At 39.3% G+C, this 20,486-nt stretch overlaps 1 protein-coding gene across 1 annotated transcript; it reads left to right on the forward strand.

Moving 5' to 3' along the window:
• The first annotated feature begins 559 nt into the window (after positions 1-559).
• LOC306902563 (G2/M phase-specific E3 ubiquitin-protein ligase) lies at positions 560-5,729 on the forward strand. Its single transcript, XM_079471211.1, has 11 exons — positions 560-609; positions 743-915; positions 1,022-1,234; positions 1,342-1,480; positions 1,669-1,800; positions 1,872-2,182; positions 3,230-3,549; positions 3,655-3,836; positions 4,038-4,210; positions 4,336-4,550; positions 5,142-5,729. The coding sequence occupies exons 2-11, from the start codon at positions 824-826 to the stop codon at positions 5,384-5,386; spliced, it is 2,022 nt and encodes a 673-aa protein (XP_079327337.1). The 5' UTR covers positions 560-609; positions 743-823; the 3' UTR covers positions 5,387-5,729.
• The last annotated feature ends 14,757 nt before the right edge of the window (positions 5,730-20,486 follow it).

A 20,486-nucleotide genomic window follows, 5' to 3' on the forward strand; every position in this document is an offset into this window, starting at 1 on the left:
TGTTCTCTAGGTTTTGGATTGCAGTGTCAGCAAATGACCGCTAGGGGGTTTCTTGGTTGTGCTCCATAGACACAATAAATACATGTCTATGAGGCGCCGTATAGGGTGTAAATCAAACTGCGCGTATGAATACATATATAAAAGCGCGCATACACACATATACATTGCTCACACATACATACAAACTCCGCACACCCACACACACACACATCTATAAAACACTCGCACATACATACAAACTCCGCGCGCACACACACACACATCTATAAAACACTCGCACATACATACAAACTCCGAGCACACACACATCTATAAAACACTCGCACATATACATACAAACTCCGCGCACACACACATCTATAAAACACTCGCACATACATACAAACTCTGGGTACACACACACATCTATAAAACACTCGCACATACATACAAACTCTGGGTACACACACACATATATATAACACTCGCACATACATACAAACTATAATGCAAACTTATAGAAATATAATGACTGGCATCTAGTGATTTCATGTGTGGTTGTGCGTGAACTTTTCAGTGTAAACGGAAGTCATTTCAGTGTAAACGGAAGTAACCTGGCGACTCCACGAGGTTGGTAATTGCAATGGACAGGGATCGTGCAACAACCGAAGCTATTAGCATTTTGCGAAATGTTCTTGCTTCGCCATCAATAATCAAGTCAATTGCTGATTCCGTGGAATCAAACGTGTCGCATTGTGCTCAGCGGCAAACAGAACCAGAAGCTGAATTGCGCGCTTTGTTCCGGCCTTCGACGCCTGTTGTACCAACCACGAATAACGGACTAATGATGCCATCATCATCCGCCGGGGCAGTTAACGGGCCACGATTTCACGCTCGGCAGCAGTATGGTAACTGGCAGTCTCGCTCTAGGAAAAGGTAAGAAATGCATCTAGGAATGCCCTTTCCTCTATCCCGATTTTTTGTACAATTAGTTTATGATAAATTCTGCTTACTTTTCGTTAAGCTGTGTTTATTTTTACAGACCCAGGACACAATACCATCGGACCTTTAATAAGGATATTATATTGTTGACGTCCCCACACGATAATGTCGTCGTAAAACAAAAGAAAAAGCAACACTTACATGAAATTGGACACATATTAAATGCCTTTGAAATCGATAAGGCGTGGGACGGTACAACGGTACTCGAAAAAATAAAACAAGGCTTCAAAGAAAAAGTGCCATCTGATGTGAGGTAAAAGTATTTTTTTATTATAATAAGTTGTATTTATCATAATGTAAATGTTCTTTTCGATGTTTTAGTACATGGTGTATTTGTACTGCTCTTTTTATTGTGTGCAGTTTAGAAATACTAATGGGATGTGGCAACAAACTCATGACACCAAAGTTAAGTGAAGGCCAGGATCTAGATGGCAGCTTGATTCTAAAAGTGTTCAGATTAAAGGCCTTATATGTGAGACCCTCAAGAACACTACTATTGGTAAGACTGTTGTGCTTGTTGAATGATTAATAATAAACTTCTATTTCTTTACTTTTCATGAATGTTTTTTAACATTTAGGGTTATTTTAGGCAAGACTGTTGTTTAGAAGGAAGCTTTTATATTAACTCATGTGAAGTCATAGAAATATTATGCTATTATTGTTCTTTACAAGATATTTTTTTCCAAGGCTGAATCTGAGAGCTCCGATGACAGCTGTTTTGAGGTTGACATGCCTTGTGACGATAGTGTCCGCCAGTCATTAGATTCTGTTTCTGAAAATGGAGAGAATATGACTGGCCCGTCCACGACACAAGACTCTGTAAGTGCCCACTGTTAGTTGTTTAAACTTCCCAAGCACTGAAGCTGTTTCTAATGTGTTTCTCTTCTCAGTCTTCGATTCAAAGCATCTCTTTTCAGTCCTGCACCAGAGCTCAGTCCCCCATAAGTGCTCAGGCCTCCAGGAGTACCGTGGGTGCGCATCCCTCCACCAGCTCCTTCGGTGCGCAGCCCTCCACCAGTGGCCTGCCTTGCACAAGACCTCGCTCAGCACCCGATTGTTGGGACAGTGAGCAGTTCTCCAGATCTGCTTCCCGGGAGGGTGATTATGACACCTACATTTCTCTCATTCGGGCAGTGTCTGAGGATGAGGAAGATGATGAAGATCTTTGCCATGCCATAATGGCAAGCATTGAGGACCATGCGTGAGTATTATTCAGTTGTCAAAAATTCTAGTTAAAGCGGCCTTAACTTAAACAGGTTCTGCATATCTCATATTAGTTATTGAGTACTTGCAGAATAGTATCACACCCTTCAAATATCCGTAGTTTTTAGTTTCATCACAATTTATAAAAGACAGATACAGCTGTACAATAATTTTTCCGAGATCAGTCAAGCTGCTGGAGGCATGCATTGGGTGGAACTTAAGCACACAAGCCATAATCGCATTATCCCTGTACAGTTATGTTGATTCACTTAACTTTCGTTTTGTTAACATTATGCACACACACGTGATTTCCAACAAATCACAGACATTTGATTTTGTTTGACCTACCATGTGCTATTCATGTCTGGCATCTTTTAGAGTTGGGACCTCTCCGTCTATCAGTTTCAAACGATCTCCTTATCCAGTGGTATATCCACCGTTTACATATCATTTATCACCCAAATGCATTGAACAAACAAACATATTTGAACTTCGCCAATGCACATGCTCATTCTCTTTTGCTCCAAGTGGTTGACTACGCGCGCATGCTCCTTCGCGTGCTCTTCTCGCTGCAAAGGCTTGATGCCTGCGTGCCTTTACCGGGAGAATTGTCCAAGAAAAATTGTTATGAAACTTATACAAACACTGGGGGACTGAATCGAGCACAGAAATACTACGTCATACGACCAACTCATTTTTGACAAGTGGACATGTCAAGCATGAGAAGACAGCAATTCAGAATGCATGAAACATCATTGCACAGGCTTTTTAAAGATCACAGACTGTGTATAGCTAAACATTTTTGACCTGTATCACACATTACAATATGCATTACACAAGTTACCTTTTGGTGTATTTTCCTTTGTTAATTATATTTCATATTACTTATTTGATACTGCTTAGTTTACCTTGTTTACTGATTAATTCATGCAGTTACATTGTTGCCAAACAGAGTATTTAGTCATTGTAACTTCACTTATAACAACTAAATTTCATCAATAATTTATATTAGAATACAATATGAATGAAGCTTACTCTTTTTCAGAATTCCCCTTACAGTTGAAGTGTCTATTAAACAAATACTGGAAGAACTGTCAACAAAAATAAATACAAATCAAAACTGCAAGTTCAACATCAACCGCGCAGCTGTGCTGGATGGTGCAATCCGTGGATTTACAAGACTCTCATACAATCCAAACAACAGAATGGTCATCAGGTTTTCTGATGATAAAGGGAAGTTTGAAGAAGCCATTGATCTGGGTGGTCCTAGGCGAGAATTTTTACGGATACTCCTAGTGGCACTGATGCAGTCATCAATGTTTGAAGGAAAAGAGGGCAGTCTCAACTTGGCACTTGATTCCCAAGGTATCATTAATATTTCTGCTTTTTGAAAACTTGTACTCTACATTTTATAATGGTTATTTTTTCTGTGAAATCTGCTGTATTAACATGATTTCTAATTTATATCAGCCATCAGGGAGGACAGATATTTCATAGCAGGGAGAGCAGTTGCAGTCAGTCTTGTACATGGAGGACCTGCACCGGGTTGTTTATCAAAGACCCTCTTTGACAGCTTAGTTCAGGGCCCAGACATGTGCAATCCTGTTTTGGACGATGTAGCTGATTGTGAGCTTTATAATAAAATCCAAAAGGTTTGCCTACAAACTACAGTATAAAAGTAATATTTTCTTATGGAATCATGCTTTATCAGATTAAGTAAAAAATTGTGTGTGTTAATAAATCCAAAGCTTACTATAGTATATACTATTAGTTATTAATGGCAAACATTTCCATTTAATGAACTTTAATGAAATGTTTAACTTGAAATGTATGTGGCATTTATTACTATGTAGATTTCTGAAGCCACCACTCTAGAAGAGCTACAACACTCAACAGAGCCCATCATGGACTACCTTGCCAACGCAGGTTGTCTTAGGCAATTAAAGAGCATTGCCGACAGGGACAGGCTGGTTGAAGACATACTGATGTTTCAGGTGATGAATCGAGTTCGTGGACCATTTGAAAGGTTTGTTAGAACTTCAAAAATATACCTAACCAATTTTGAAACAAACATATTATCATAATAAATGCAAGAAGTTCTATGAATCAATGTTATTTAATCATGATTCATGTTGAATTCCATTAATTTAGGTTTAGGGATGGACTAAAAACTCTAGGCATCCTTGAAAAAATCCAACAACACCCAGAAGCTTTCAGATCTACATTTTGTCACCAGCCAAATCAGCTGAAAGCAGACATATTGGATGACCTGTTTGAAATAAAGTGGTCCGAGAATGGGAGCAACAAAAGAGCAAATGAGAACCAAGCTATAGCCTTCTGGAGGGACTACTTGCAAGATGTGGAAGGTAATCCTGTTAATAAGCTTTTTGATGTTGATAGCATCTAATAAATTAAAAAGCATCTTTGCTAAATTTAATTCATTGAATTGCTACGAATCATTCTCATTTGTTTTGTGATTTAAAGACAGTTTTTTTCATAAAAGTGTGGTGCAGGATTTTTCAACACATTGATATCTGGCCTTCAATAATTACCAAGATATTGTAATAGCTTAGCTAACTCCATTTCTACATTATGTAAATGTATCATATGATGCCCTGAAATATTTGATTCTAATTGGCTTATGACATTCCAAGATCTGTTATAATAACCGCTCAAAATGAATAAAACAGGGTTGTTTTTTCATTTAGTACTGATCTGATACTGAACACAGTAATATTGAACCATTAAACTGTCCACTGTTCTTTCAAAAAAAATCCCACATTCCATATTTTTGTAAATTCAGCTTGGAAATAACTTTAGTTTTCTATTAAGAAGCACTGTGCAAAACAAGATTTGTTTAAACATTTAGCAGGCTATATTTTTGTAATAACACTGCAACACAAAATTTATAAAAATTTTATAAACGTTTATGTTTTGCTTTTTTCCTATATATTTAGAGGAGGGGTCACAGAAGCTTGGAGCAATCTTAGCATTTGCTACAGGATCCGATCAAGTCCCACCAATTGGATTTCATCCTCAGCCATCTATCGCATTTCATCATGACACAGAAACTCCCCAAAGATTTCCAGTTGCAAATACATGTATCAACTGTCTTCGTTTACCACTGTATAGCACATATAGTGCTTTTAAAAGCAACATGGACTTTGCCATTGATAACACTCACGGATTTGGTAAGGAGTAAAAGATACTTTTAAATCAATGATTGTTAATGTTGTGCTAACTTGTTATTTTTCAGGCATTTGTTTAGTAATGCTGTCAACTGTTTAACTAATATCCTGCAATGCTAAGTTAAACAAGTTCTGCCAAGATTTCTTCTTAGCTGTTGGTTTTTCAACTGAAATGGTCAATATCTTTATGCAACACTTGTCAACCTTTTATGGGTTTGGTGCATAAATAATAATTTGTCAAAAGTAGTTGTTTAACCCAAAACATTTTTATGCAACAATTGTCAACCTTTTGAGTTCAAGTTTATAACGAAACATTGGTCATAACTAACATTTACATTAAATTGCTTTACGCTTTTCAATTTGATTGTCTTTCCACTAATTGTACAAGTGCCAAAAACATATCAATTCCATGATTTTCATCATTCTGAAATGGGTTAAAGGTACGATAAATATATTCCATTGTAGTGTCATTCAGGTGGTAACTGTTTTCAGGAACAATTATATTATTCCTGGTGTGTAGTTCAGGTGCTTGGTTGTTTTCATTCATGAAAAAATGTTCATCATTCGCTAACACACCAGATATAGCTGTGGTGTTATTGCCAATATGACTAATAATACCCCTGTGCCATAACTGCAGAGGGGTTTGTCCTCTTTCAGTCGACAGTCCATGGTTATTCCACATGTCCCTAAATTCCCTAACTGCCCTCTGGATCCGAGGCAGGTAAATGAAATGCAAACAAAATAAATGTATCTCAGACAGAGAGTCTAATACACCTTGGTACTCCATGAAAGTAAACAAGTCTGAATAATAGTATGAAACAACTCTGTTCAACTCTGCCCATAATCGTTCTATCCGTTGGTTATGAACACTTCGGCCTGTAATGACACTTCCTCTATTTAGTCCTCTTCTGTCTAACATGTAACGTGCAACCTCAATGTTTTCCATGCCGTGGTCACATCTCATCCTAGATGGCAATCCAAAGTTTTGAACCCCTTCTTGGAACAAAGATAGAACACTTAATGCTCTATTATTATTCAGGCAGTTAAGGTAAATAATGGTGCGGCTATATCCATCAACACACCCGTGGAAAACCAGCCTCCACCTGACCAGTTTATGGTTGCCATCTATATGCCTGTTAGGAAGAGAATAACCAATTAGTTTATTATTATTAATTAGTTTATTTCCATAAAATATTTTATCCCTCATATTTTGAGTGTCGTTTGGAATAATCCCCTTATTAAAAATAACCATGATTTTTTTAACAGTAAAGGTGTAATTTTTTTTTTGCAAACTGATTAGCAACTAACTACAAATATAGTTACCACTACACTCCCTAATAATAATATAAATAATATAAAAACTATGGTTACTACTAGTTGTGATTAATTGTCGGTATATTTCTGGCTCAATGATAGAGCATTGTGGGTTCGATTCACAGGGAACGTAAGAAACACAAAAAAACATAACTTGAATTCACTGTAAGTCACTTTGGAAAAAAAGCATCTGATAAATATGTAAATCTAAATATTTTAAGGTAGTTAAATAAACCGATGGACGTACCACAATTGGTTAGGAGTTTTCACAGAATAAATTCTTCTTCTAACAGCACGTCGGCGCCTGAATGATCTACCGATGGGATCTATCTCTTGCAAACTTTGTCTCACCCTCCAACGCTGGATACGGATGTGGCGAGACCTGAGGCTGCCCAGAACGTAGGTCTCGCCCGCGTTTGGGGTTCTCTGCAAAATCTGTCTGACGAGTGTGTTAAGTTCATTGCTAGACAGTTCTGTAAACTCCAGTGGTCCAATCCCAAGATCCTGTCTGTGCTGGAACAAAGTGCGGCGATCTATTCCAAATAAGGATGCGATTCCCTGCCAGTTAAATCCAAGCTGGAGACAATGGGACATTTGCTCATACGAGATGTCATAACGTGGACGGCCTCTATGGCCTGTTCTAGATGTCGGTGGTGGGACTGGTAGTTGTCCAGCAGCTCTCACACCATCAAACGGAGGGATTATTTGGCGCAGCGTACGGTACAACGTCTCGAGTTCTCTGGTTTCGACATTTTGATCAGAACGAACCACGGACAAAAGACTGTTAATTGTTCTGGCGTGGTTATCTAAATCTCTATAGAGTGTCTCCCTGGGATCCTGCTGTATCCGTGTAAGGCAGTGTAAAACGCTATTAAAGAAATCTGCTATATCATCTTCATTACAACTTGCACAAGCAAGTAAATGACTAATGAACGTCAAGGCTATTATCGCTCTCAGGTTCATGTTCATCTAAATGTAGACGACTTCCGTTTATACTGAAATGACTTCCGTTTATACTGAAATGACTTCCGTTTATACTGAAATGACTTCCGTTTATACTGAAATGACTTCCGTTTATACTAAAATGACTTCCGTTTACACTGAAATGACTTCCGTTTACACTGAAAAGTTCACGAACTGTCGCTACCCGATCCGTCCCGGAAACACGATTTGTTCCGCGCATGCGTGAAACTGACGTCACTTCCTGTTATCGCCGACGTTTTTACGACAGTTTTCTCGACCTGGGAACAGCTCGGTTACGTCGTGCAGCCAAACCCCTTTCGTTTATTCAATGATAACTCCTGAACTACAAGCACTTATTATAGAACATGTAAGTTTTGTTGACAGAAAATTTTCCAACAAATTCTTAAGAGACTGTTTAATACAACATTGTTTTCCTGGTCCAGTATTGAGAAATTATATTTTTCGTCATTATGAGAAGAACGATGTGTGTAAAATTAGGACTGTGTTTCTTTCATTTCCCATTAATCCTAAATGTAAAGAGGTGCATTTTTAAATTCTGAATCATATATATCCAACAAAAGAATTTTTAAGAGTAAGATTTAACGTTGGTAATTCAAATGTATGCCAAATATGCAAGGTAGAGATAGAAACGGTTGAACACTTTTTTTATCAGTGCAATTTGGTAACCATATTCTGGAACGATGCGTTGAGCTGGTTGCAACAAAGATTCCCTGTAAGGCTGATATTGTCGTGGGAACTTATTAAGTTTGGACTATTAATTAAGGATAAAAAGTTATTTTTTGTAATTAATAATGTGTTGCTTTTATTGAAATTTTATATACACAAATGTAAATTTTTCAAAATTCCTCCACGGTTAGTGGCTGTCAAGGAGGAATTCAGAGTATATTTAATGACCGTGAAAAAGTTGAAAAGCCCTAAAGCAGTGTATTTGTACTCAGTGTTGGAAGATTTTGGTTTTATAATTTGAATAACTTCCTACTCCACTACTTTGTTTAATTTATTGTTTGTTTATTTATCTATTTTTTTTTCACTGTCTTCATTGTATTTATGAATGATATGAATATTATGTTCTAATATTTGTATGTAAGCTAAGGTTGGTTGTAAATGTTAAACTATGATTGTCTTTTTTTGTTAATGTTCTACAATGTTAATAAATAAAAAACAAAAAACAAAAAAAAACCTTTCATTATGTGTGACAGCGGTATGGATTCATTTGCTTTTCACGAAAGACTTCAAAAATGTATCTTAAAAGGAGAAATTCCTGACTGTCCTACCGGGCATCTTCGAATTAAGTAGCGTTAAGCAATTTTATATTTAACACAAAGGAGAACTGACCATCTAGAAAACAATAAAATCTTCACAGAGATGCAAATTTTTCCATTAAAATACTACTATGAACTATTAGCTTTTACTATTAAAACCATTACAAATGTCATTCCTTGCAGTGTGATTTGGGCATGATTCCTGTAGGATTGAATTGTGTTATTGGTTATAAAATCAATTTATATAAAAAATTGGTTAAATTGATGTCATGTTTTTATTGACTTTTATCGATATCAGATAGTCAGATAATATGTATTTTAACTGCAACTTTCATGCTTTTTTTCTTATTTAAACAGGCGACAGACTCTTCTACACCGGCCCAACTAAACAGTACATGCGGCTAGTTGTCCTGTCCGAGGAAAGAAGAGTGCTGTTCTTGCAGAGTGCTATAATAACCCTGGAACTGGCAATCACTGTGGCATCAGAGGCAGTTGCAACAGTTGTTTTTTAAACTAACTGTGGATGGACTTTTCCTTTTCCAGTTTTTCCTCAACAGTCCAGTGGGGATTCTTGCGGTGTCTACATGCAAGTCTTTCAATGTAAATTGTGTTTCACAGTATGCTCTCAGCATCTGCACATCATGTCCCTTAACATTCACAAAGGTAAGCTGCATTTTCACACAAGTATGTCATTTAACTACTGGTATGTGTACATTTCTTTTTGTGTTTGTGTGTTTTAGGAGGAGGTGCCATTAATTCGCCAGTGGTGGTGCATTAACCTCATATGAGAAAGATTTTGCTTAGAGGGATATGATAGATTCTACAGATATAATTTCAGTATCTTGGCTGTATTAAGTAAGCTAAAGCTATTAAATAGAGTTCATATACGTTTACATATATTTCAAAGGCATGGACAGAGGTTTGCATACTGGACTGAAGAAGCATCCCAACTCCTTCAGGGGATCGTTGAGCCTGTGTTTAGGGTGTCGAAATTCACCACCACCAAACTGTCACCCAGCAGAAGAGTAGTGGATGACAAGGACATTGATAAGGTAAATTATTATACAGAAGTCGTTATACATTAAACATTTGCATGCATGCTGAAGAAATAGTTTAAATGTTGTGCCATTTTAGTATGCAAGAAATAATTTAGTCAACCAATTAGAATGTAACATAAACTTCACTTACTTCAATAGGTGCAGGACCCAACTATTGTGCAAGACCTAAATACAGCGTGGGACTGGGTACAGAATCACAGACACGTATTCCGTGGGGAGGTGATAGAGGAGGCCTTTTTGCAGATGAACAGGGGGGATCGAGAAAATGCCATCAAGAACCTCCTGGGGGGTCAATTCTCTGAGGCGAAGGATGACTTTTTGTTTATATTTTACTACCAAGAAGACATGGAAACATTTTTGTCATATTGTGTTGATGAACAAGGCCTAAAGGTCAATGTTATGTTCAACAATGAGAAATGTAGTGTGTGAGTGTGTGTATGTGCGAGTGAGTGATTGAGAGAGAGTGTGTGAGTGAGAGAGAGTGTGTGTGAGAGAGAGAGTGTGTGTGTGTGAATGAGAGAGAGAGAGTGAGTGAGTGAGAGAGACAGGGTGTGTGTGAGTGAGGAATAGAACACATGTATGAATAAATTGAATCAATGCATATATGACTTTATTCTGTGTGTTTCTTAAATGCAGACATTTGTTAAACAATCTAGAACAGTTAAGTAGAACCCTCTTTAGAAAATTAATTGAAAGAAACACACCTGTATTTTCCAAAGTCTGTCTAGAGAATTTAAACAATTCAGTTTAATTTGACCATTTATTTAATTCAACAAAGTGAATTTATGGCACATATTAACCAAATTTTAACTGATATGGATTTAGTAGTTATTTTTTATAACCACCATAAAACAAACAGGCATTATAATGCAGCAACAATTTAACAAGCCAGGAAATATCTCAAAGCAGCTTAAGAAACACATTAAGAAAGAATAAACGTATAGGCCTACAGATATAATAAATACACTTATTAATAAATGTAATACAAAATCTATAAAAACGCAGTGGGCGTATCGGGTGGCGAGTGTAAAGCATAATAATAATTATATTATAAATAATACCCGAAACTGCCGTAAAGTGTTTCGATTGATTTCAGACCGGAAGTGACGTCCGTTTCGCGCATGCGCGGAACAAATCGTGTTTCCGGGACGGATCGGGTAGCGACACGCACAACCACACATGAAATCACTAGATGCCAGTCATTATATTTCTATAAGTTTGCATTATAGTTTGTATGTATGTGCGAGTGTTATATATATGTGTGTGTGTACCCAGAGTTTGTATGTGCGAGTGTTTTATAGATGTGTGTGTGTACCCAGAGTTTGTATGTATGTGCGAGTGTTTTATAGATGTGTGTGTGTACCCAGAGTTTGTATGTATGTGCGAGTGTTTTATAGATGTGTGTGTGTACCCAGAGTTTGTATGTATGTGCGAGTGTTTTATAGATGTGTGTGTGCGCGGAGTTTGTATGTATATGTGCGAGTGTTTTATAGATGTGTGTGTGCTCGGAGTTTGTATGTATGTGCGAGTGTTTTATAGATGTGTGTGTGTGTGCGCGCGGAGTTTGTATGTATGTGCGAGTGTTTTATAGATGTGTGTGTGTGTGGGTGTGCGGAGTTTGTATGTATGTGTGAGCAATGTATATGTGTGTATGCGCGCTTTTATATATGTATTCATACGCGCAGTTTGATTTACACCCTATACGGCGCCTCATACATGTCTTTGGTGCTCTCTCTCCGCTTGTTGGCAGTTAAGACAATTAGGTTTCCAAGAGAAGCTACCTGAAAGAAACATCAAATATAAACAAAATTGTAAAGAAATTAATAACATATTTATTTGAAAACAAAACCAAACAAATGTCTCTCTTAAAATGTTAAATGATTTAATATAGGTTTAAAAATACACATAAAATAAGAATTATTATAATAAATTTGGTACTATTTATAATAATCTTATAAAATAGTATTTTATATTTAAAAAGAGAAACCCCCTAGTAATGTGTGTAATATATACATCTTCTAGGCACACAGAGTACCAGACCTACTGAACTGTAAATAAATATAGGCCTAGTCAATATCACATTTCATAAAACACATGCCAACTATACACATGATACACTCATTATGTAATTGGCTAGACTGCAGTCACACACATCAAGATACAGTGAAAGAGAATAAAAAAATAAACTACTGTCGGTTAAAATAATTTTGTGGAGACTATTTCCTACTCTATGTGAAGATGTAATTTATATATATTTAATATTAATACATTTAATTTAAAATTTATATTTAATCTATTTATTAAATATTGTCAAGCTAAATCAACCGGAACCAGAAACACTTCCGATAACAACTGATGTACTTGTTCCACCAAAGAGTTCAGAACAGGACTCTACTCTCAGCCAGTCTTGTCTCATTGTTCCAAGGTTACCACAGCAGTCAGGACACAGTTCATGCCCAGACCTGACAAGAGCTGAGATAATAGAGCTGGATAAAGAAGGACATGGCAACTTGACACGTCTTCCTTACAAAATTTCAACTGCAACTATTAGATTATTAATGATAATCTTAAATCTATAATTCACCTTTATTTATTTTGGCTGCAGCTTTTGCCAGAGGGGAACTGGAATCCCCTGGTTGGGCCTGGTTTCCCTTGAGGTTTTATTTTCTCAATTGGAGTTTTGGGTTCCTCGCCACCCTTTGCATACTGTATGCCTGGCCGATGGGGCTTCTTCAAGTTTTATTTACTTAACTCTGCATATAGGAATTTATAGTCTGTTTAATATTTGACCTGTGTTTCTCTCTCCTTATCTTGGGTGTGTGGTTCTCGGTGACGGCCCCTGTGCGTGTCTGTGTGTGTGCATGTGTCTGCCCATCCATCTGTGTGCGCATTTGTGTGTCTGTCTGTGTGTGTGTTGGTGCATGTTGTGTATGTGCATGTTGTGTGTGTGCTTCTGTTTGAATCAATGTATGTGTTCTGTGTTTTTACCTTTTTGGTTTTTACCTGTATAATATTTTATGTTTAGCTTATACTGCTTTAAAAATGAAAATTGTAAAAAGCACTATATTAACAAAGTTGACTTGACTTGATTAGTCTTTCTATTCTATTCTCTTTACACTGTAGTCTATTATGTCTAAATGACCCATTGAGAGCACTGATGGATCTACCCTCGCTGCATAGAAAAACATAAGAACTTACTCACTCTTTACACAAGAAGAGCTGTCTGGCTGAAACAAAGCAATCATATTCTAATCTAAATTACATTTGCCTTCTTCAGATTATTCTCTTTCTACAGTGCTTTACAGTAAATTTACTGTATACATTATATCCATACGTACACAGGGTTCAAACTCCATAATTTATTAGTCATCTAGTTTAGTTAAAGCTGGAAAGCAATGTTTTGTTGTGTTGTCTCAGGGTGGGGTTATCAGAGTTAGATAATGATTGCAAAGCAATTGTGCATAAAAACCAATAAAAACATGCAGAGTTTATGATCAGTATATTAAAAGTCATGGATGTTGCATAAATCAGGCAGGCTGTATTCCAGTTTTGTGCAATATCCATCAGACTGTTTGACTGAGAGTGATAGGATATTAAAGAAAAAATTACAAAACATGGAAATGGAGCTTTATTTAGAAACTTTGTTTGTTAGTGTAATTTGGGGTTAGATTGTGTATTGACAAGTACAAGTTCTGTCAATCTCATAAATCTCATGCATTAAAGTTGATTTATATTAACTTCACCCTTTGAGTCCTTTGCTGAGTCAATGCAATATAACCCTAGACCAGAGAGAAAGAGAGAGAGAGAAAGAGAGAGAGGGGACGAGCTGGCTGAAGCGGGGTGTTGGATACATATGAAGTAGGGGAATATATGTAAATTATATGTATCATCTTCACCAACCTCAATACATTAAAAAATGTGCACACACTTACACTCTGGTCATTACTTCAACCAACATTTAAGAGATACTTCACCCATATATTCTGTGATACTCACCTTGTGTTGAACACAAAAGAAGACATTATGAAGACTGTAGGACAGCAAACAGTTCTGTGGTACATTTGACTACCATTGTATTTTTTCCTACTATGGTTGTCAACGGGGGGCAAAATCTGTCTGGTTATAAACATTCTTCCCAATCTCTTTCTCTGTGTTCATCAGAACAAAGACATTTATATAGATTTGGAACAACTCCAAAGGTGTGTAAATGATGACAGAATTTTCATTGTTGGCTGAAGCATCCCTTTAAGTGCATGCAGGGCGTCTTATTTTTACAAGTAATGCATGAGTTCATCTAATGTTCATATAATGTATTGAAGGCACTCTCTTTGCTAGGAAGAAATTCTGTTACAGGAACAGACACTTTAATAATCCCCCTTTAAAAGTGTTTTGTATAATGCTAAAACTTTATTTATATGTCAATGCATTAAATCGTTGAAAATATTTGTGACAATATTTAGGAGAATACATTGTTAATATATTACATATTAATATTAATACATTAAATAATTAGAGCCTGGAGTAGCATGGACATCCAGACTATAAAATCTATAATGTAAGACATCAGCTCCATGAATAAAGCAGGGACTAAAGGGTGTTTCCCCATAGAAACCCTATCAATCAGGGGCGTGGCAAGCCAAAATTGGCGGCCACATAAACCCTGAGAGTACCGGGGCAGTCTGGCAGTGAACTGGGTCTGCATGGTGTACTAGATCCTTCAAGTGGAGGGAGCCCTAGCATTTAAAATAGTCTCTATTACATCAGGCGGAAGCACCGAACCTCTTAGTTGGTGCCTTTCAGGGGCCATATATGGAGATTTCACAGCTCAGTGAAGGGATGAAACACTGTCCCCTGTGCCTGAGACAAAAGATCTCTCCTGACTGGGATCGCCCATGTTGTGTCATAGAGGAGGGATATTAGGTCCGAAAACTAGATTGTTGTTGGCCACCGAGGATCTATCAATAAGAGGCGAGCCCCCTGTTGACGGACCTTTGCCAGGACTCCCAGGAGAAGAGCTATCGGAGGATATGCTTAAAGACGCAGTCTGGGCCACGTATGGGCCATCGTGTCCAGACCCAGGGGAGCTGGTTGACTCAGAGAGAAGTAGAGGGGACAATGTGCTGTCTCCTGTCTCAGGGTGGAGTTTCCATTCCTCGTTCGTCACAGCTTGTCTGGACAGCAAGTCTGCCTGCCCATTCATATGCCCCGGGATATGAATCACTCTGAGTGACAGGAATTTGCCTTCTGACCAGGGCAGGATCTGCTGGGCCAATTTGTTCATGTGGTGCGACCGCAGCCCACCCTGGTGATTTCTACCTGCACTAGAACATGGTAGCCTTGTAACTGCCGGAGCCAGAAATACAGCCATCATTTCGAGGCAAATGATGTGCCAGTCGAGAAGATGACCTCTCCAGATCCCTTCGGCTGGACAGCCATCTAAGACCGTACCCCAACCCGTGAGGGAAGTGTTCGCCGTTAACATCTTGTGACGACAAAACATGGGCCGAGAGTTGGACCAAGAGTCAGAAACCGAGGTCTGAACCATATAGAAAGGGTGCAAAGCCCATGGCGGTCACCCTTATATGCCTCTGGGGGTTGGCTCTTGGATGAATCCCCCTGGCTCTGAGCCCCAACGGAAATGCTGCCGCCATGAGACCTAGAACTCTTTGAAAGTCATGATTTGTCACTTTCTGGCCAAACCTGATGCTCCTCAGGGTGTTCTGGATGGATTTGACACGGGCGGGTGACAGTTCTGCCTGCATTGCGATCGAGTCCCATATATTCTTTTTGACGTTGAGTCTTAACCCGAAAGTCTCAAGATGAACTAGGACGACATCCCGATGTCGAAGTACTAGCTCCCGAGACTGAGCTAAAATCAGCCAGTTGTCTATGTAATTCAAAATTCGGATGCCCGGGAGTCGCAGAGGAGCCAGATCTGCATCCACGCACTTTGTGTGTGTGCAGGGTGACAAGGTTAGGCCAAATGGAAGAACCCGGTACTGGTAAGCTTCGCCCTTGAAAGCGAACCTCAGGAATTTCCTGTGATGTGGCAAAATCTCTATGTGAAAGTATGCGTCTTTGAGATCGATCTTCACGAACCAGTCGTGACACTGAATTTGAGACACAATCATCTTGATTTTCTAGCGGTTCAATCCGCGAAGATCTAGAATTGGACGCAACCTCCCATCCTTCTTGGGAATTAGCTAATAGAAAATAGTAGTTTCCACGCTGCCAGCTTCTCTGAAAGGGGTATAAATGTTGACACCTCATCTAGTTGGGGGGATCCAGACAATCGGCGTCCTGATTTGTGGCAGGAGACAACCGAACATTTAGCATTTTTGATACCGCTATTCCCTGAAACGAATATGGCAAAGCGGGCTTGTGAGGGTGCCTCTAATTTCTCAGGATCTCTTCTTCTTGGAGGAGATGAACTGCCTAAGCTCCGGCCTCGCCACGGTGGCCTTGAGGGGCCGCTCCCCTGCCTCTTTGAGGGGGGCGTGACTCGCCACACTCTGCCTGATGACCACGTCTCAGGTAGACCGGACCCACCTGAGACTGTGTGCCTTGTCGGGACTGGGAAACTGGTCCGGAGTGGGTGGCTGTTATGTTGGGAATCAGTCAAATAAAGAAGCAGAGAAACAGGCCGTACTGAATCACTTCTGTTTTTATTAACGAGATATTTCACGAAAGCCTCCTCGTAGTGTCTCGCCTCCCGGAACCTGGTGACTACGGTATTTACCGCATCACCAAACAGTCGAGAAGGCGAGATCGGGGCATCAAGGAGGAAGGCACGGTCCCTGTCCCTGAGGTTCAGCCACAAGTGTCTCTCCATGGTCACTAACGCAGCCATAGAATGGCAGCCTTACCGGCTGCCTGAAAAGCCTTCATCACCAGTGCAGATGTAATCCTGCAAGGCTTGGTGGGGATAGAGGGCTTTTTCAGGGACGATGATGTCCCAGGGGAGAGATAGCTCTCCAGCGACTCTTCCACACGGGGCACCATCGTGTACGCCCGTGGTCTTGCGCCGACAATAGTCAAATAAATTGACGTTGACGGCACAAAAACACAGGAGGAATGAGGTCTCTGCCATGACCGAGATATCTAAGCGTGGAGTTCCTCAAAAAAGGGGAGGGCCCGACATTTGGGCTCGTCCCCTTGGCCACCCGACAAGTACCTGTCGTCTAGTTTCGAGTGTTTGGGGTCTCTTGTTCCTGCGGCCAGTCGAGCTTAAGACGGTCGACTGCTTTCGTCACCGCACCAAGAAGCTCATCTTACGCTTTCGCGTCGCGAGAGGAACGCACCGAGGCGGCGCTCTCCAAGCCCACAGAAACATCGTCCTCTGCGAGATCCGAAGAAGTGCCGGGGCACGTTTTGTAAGCAGACGCGAGGACGTCGCGGCTCGGCGAGTGCACAGGAGAAACAGCTTCAGTCTCCCGTGCCTCGTCTAGATCGAACCGCGAACCCCAGCTCGGGGGAGAGGCGGCTCGGTCGCTCTTAAAGAAAGAACGCCGAGCATGGCGAACTCGCATGTCAAATACATCGCAAAGTTTGCACTCTCCCTCTAGCCCCCGGGTTGAACGATCAACCCCCAAACACTCAAAACAGAATACATGTCTCTCCAGTTCGTCCAGGTACCTCTGACACGGAGGCACACATTTCCGTTTTGGACATGATTTAATTTACTCTTCTTTTTGTTACCAAGAAACCGTAGTACTTAGAAATACAAAAAAGCCCTAATCTACTTTGCATTGCACTATTCTTAATAAATTGCACACAAGGCGGACCTTGAAGACAAAAGAACCTGAAGACGCGTTCGCGCCATGCGTATTTATAACCTGCAGGTGCTGGTGTAATTAGCCATGTCACCTGCCCAGGTTATTTAAAGCCAAAAAAGTTTGCCGTGTTTGACGCACGTGCTACACAACCGGTCGAACAAAGACGTTCTCCCATAGCGTTTGAAACGCAGCATCGAGAGTAGCTTCTGATAGGAAACTAGCCCTGAGGACTTTAATGCGGTACACATAGGGCCTTCCGCAGACATGGGTGTATGTGTATTTTTGCTTTAAGTGCATGCTGGCTGTCTTTTTTACAAGTATTGCATGAGTTCATCTAAATGTTGTACACTTATTGGTTGCATTCCCTTCGCTAGGAAGAAATTACATTGTGCAAAATGGTACAAGAACAGACACTTTACAAATCCCCCTTTTAAAAGTAGCCTTGGCTGAAGGTCATGTTACCTGCTGCAGCTCTTCCAAAAGTCAAGTGTATTATTAGCCACTGCTGTTAACCTGCTACTCTTACCCAAACTACAGAGTGATGACGATGACATGACTTCCCGTGAACACACACACCAGCAGAACATGTTACATATGAAGACATTGAGTAACACGTTTGATTTCGACTTCCTCATTCTGTATGTGAAATATGTTTTCTTCTTAAGGCTAATTCACACTGATCCAAGAATGATATTCTGATTCATCATGAATGAGTTTGTTGGCGTTTATTGTATCGTGAATCAGCCTTTGGTGCCTGGCAAATCTTATTCTATAGATGATTTAATGCATCTTACACAGCACGGTACATTCCAGGAACATTCTCTGTGACAAGGGAGTTCCACTAAACACGTATTTTACACTGCTAGGTGTATGGGTGCTAAGACCTTATGGATTTTAAATGCTTATGGAACCATTAGCATTTTATTACAACAGTCAACTTTGAATGTTATTTTTTACACTTTGTTTTAAAAACTACATTCTATCTTTTCTTTAGGGGGTTGTATAACCGTTATGTGTAAGTAGATGCAGTTGTAACCAGGATCTGTACTTTCATCCTATACTAATGTTATGTAACCATACCGCTCCACCCATTCTGACACCACCTTCGAAACCTAGAAAGATACTACATGGCACTTAAACACCCAAATGAAAGAAGTAGTCTTGCACGATTAGAGTGTTTGTGTTTACTTCGCCGTAGAAAGGTTTCTGATTAACTTTAAAAGGAAACCCATACTACTAAGAGCCAAGCTGCTTTCTAATCTCAATAATAACTGAACCGCAACACATTTACTTTCTGCACAGGACAAACAGAAGACAGCTGTGAGTGTGAGCAGAGACAGGACATGCAGTATCACCACAGGGCAAGGGCACAGTGAGACCCAACCCCCTCACGTATCTAATGCTGGACACAAATACCACAAACTCACCAACCAGCCAGTTTTCAAATACTACTCCCCTCAAATCTGTTTTTTAAGCATACATCTGAAGCCACATTGAAAAGAGTTTCATTAAGTACTGAAATTAACAAACAATTGACACAAAGAAAACAACTGAGAGGCGTGCATGTTTTTGTGTATGTGTTTGACAAGTGCTGGGTGAAGATGCTAGCCATGAAAGGCATGTTATTCACACTTGCCATGTGTCATGTTGGAGACTTTTCGACTAGAATTAATGTCTCTCAATGAGTCCTGTGAAACCTGAAGCTATGAGGAACAAATAAACAATGCATTACGTGAAAGGTGCATTCAATCGTTTGTACGCCCAAAGGCTTTACACATAAACAAAGAATTTTTTTTTTTAAAGAATGTTATTTTTAAGGGACATCATTAACATAAAGTTAAATTTGACATGGACTGGGTCACCTTATGACAGACATGTTAACGGTATAGTTCACATTCAAGGTGATTATTTACACGTCAGCCTCTTGTCATTTCTTTCTTTCTTCTGCAGAACACAAAAGAAGATTTTGATAACAGAAAACTTTTGGTCCCCTTTGTCGGGTGTACTCTTTGTTTTGATACATTAACTAATATAAGCATGTGATTCCGATATATATATATACACATGTATAAATAAATGTAGTCCCATATAGGCTATGTTTGTTTAGCAAGGGTTCCAACAAGGTAGTACAATAAAGAGTGCATAAAATATGTCAATCGATTAAAATTCAAGGCAGAAGTAATCAAGGAAACATGACAACTTGGAGGGATGGGCATACTCATATAGTGTGAGATACTAGCACTGACGACACTAATGGGGTACACACCGGGCCTTCCCCAGAGAGAACATGGGTGTATGTGTGTGCATGAGAGAAACTGGGCAGACAAAAATATCTTACGTACCATAGAGTTACTCAAGAGAAGACTTAAGAATTCCTAAATCCTATGAACATTCAAGGTCTTTTGTAAGGTCGAGTGCGCTCAGCCACTAAGCAATATCCATTTAGAATTATACAGTTATACCAATGTGAAATTAATATGTTGGGTTACACTGATATATTTGGACAGAACTGTTGGTGATAAATTAAATTATTATGAAGTGAACTTTCACAACAACTGTGTCATCGTTAAAATAAGGTGACAGCTGGTGACCTTTAACACCAACTGCATGAATAATTCCTTCAACATGACTGTTAACATATAAATGAAATAAATGTGCAGAGGTTTATCATTTAGTATGTTATGGACTTGTGGACCAGTCTACTGTGTGACTTTTTCCACA

Source organism: Barbatula barbatula (genome assembly GCF_947034865.1).
Source record: "Barbatula barbatula genome assembly, chromosome: 2".
NCBI classification, from domain to species: domain Eukaryota; kingdom Metazoa; phylum Chordata; class Actinopteri; order Cypriniformes; family Nemacheilidae; genus Barbatula; species Barbatula barbatula.

What these genes read in the sequence shown, in the direction of transcription:
- LOC306902563 (XM_079471211.1), top strand. Translation starts at nt 824, where the DNA reads ATGATGCCATCATCATCCGCCGGGGCAGTTAACGGGCCACGATTTCAC. An exon ending in CTTGGCACTTGATTCCCAAG is followed by an intron (nt 3,550 to 3,654) that starts GTATCATTAATA and finishes AATTTATATCAG; the next exon opens with CCATCAGGGAGGACAGATAT. An exon ending in CTACTTGCAAGATGTGGAAG is followed by an intron (nt 4,551 to 5,141) that starts GTAATCCTGTTA and finishes CTATATATTTAG; the next exon opens with AGGAGGGGTCACAGAAGCTT.